The sequence below is a fragment of the Egretta garzetta genome, unplaced genomic scaffold (assembly GCF_000687185.1).
Source record: "Egretta garzetta isolate BGI_Z169 unplaced genomic scaffold, ASM68718v1 scaffold94, whole genome shotgun sequence".
Lineage (NCBI taxonomy): Eukaryota > Metazoa > Chordata > Aves > Pelecaniformes > Ardeidae > Egretta > Egretta garzetta.
This window is the reverse complement of record NW_009259683.1, coordinates 764,306-764,673: the sequence shown is the minus strand read 5'-3', so window position 1 is coordinate 764,673 and position 368 is coordinate 764,306. Positions and strand designations below refer to the sequence as shown.

At 55.7% G+C, this 368-nt stretch overlaps 1 protein-coding gene across 1 annotated transcript in view; it reads left to right on the top strand.

The window, feature by feature from the left end:
- The first annotated feature begins 157 nt into the window (after positions 1-157).
- LOC104126119 (ubiquitin-conjugating enzyme E2 E1) overlaps positions 158-368 on the top strand; it is a 46,948-nt gene continuing 46,737 nt past the window's right edge. The window contains exon 1 of the mRNA XM_009638630.2: positions 158-337. Within this exon, the coding sequence (XP_009636925.2) occupies positions 158-337 (180 nt within the window). The remainder of the gene's footprint in view (positions 338-368) is intronic.

Sequence of the window (368 nt, the reverse complement as noted above, 5' to 3'; positions counted from 1 at the left end):
CTCCCCGTCAATGGAGGTGGAGGGGGGAGAAGAAAAGAAAAACCCTAATACTTTTACCTTTGGAAGATTGAAGGGGGGTGTGTGTGTATGTGTGAGGTAGTGCTGTCGCTGCCAAACCCCGAACCCAGGATTTTGTTTTCTCTCCCAGCATGCGTTGATGACATCACGAAGTACCCCTTCTTTGTGTGTCAGTGATGTCACCAAGTGCAGTGTGGGGGACAATGGAATCCTGAACTCCGGGCGAGGGCGAGTGGGAAGCGGCTGCTCCTGCTGCTGGTTCAGGGCTGAGCCGGGGGAGGGAAGGGAAGGCACAGCTGCTGCTTCAGGGCTGAAACAGGTGAGAGACGGGAAAGCTGCCGGGGATTCCT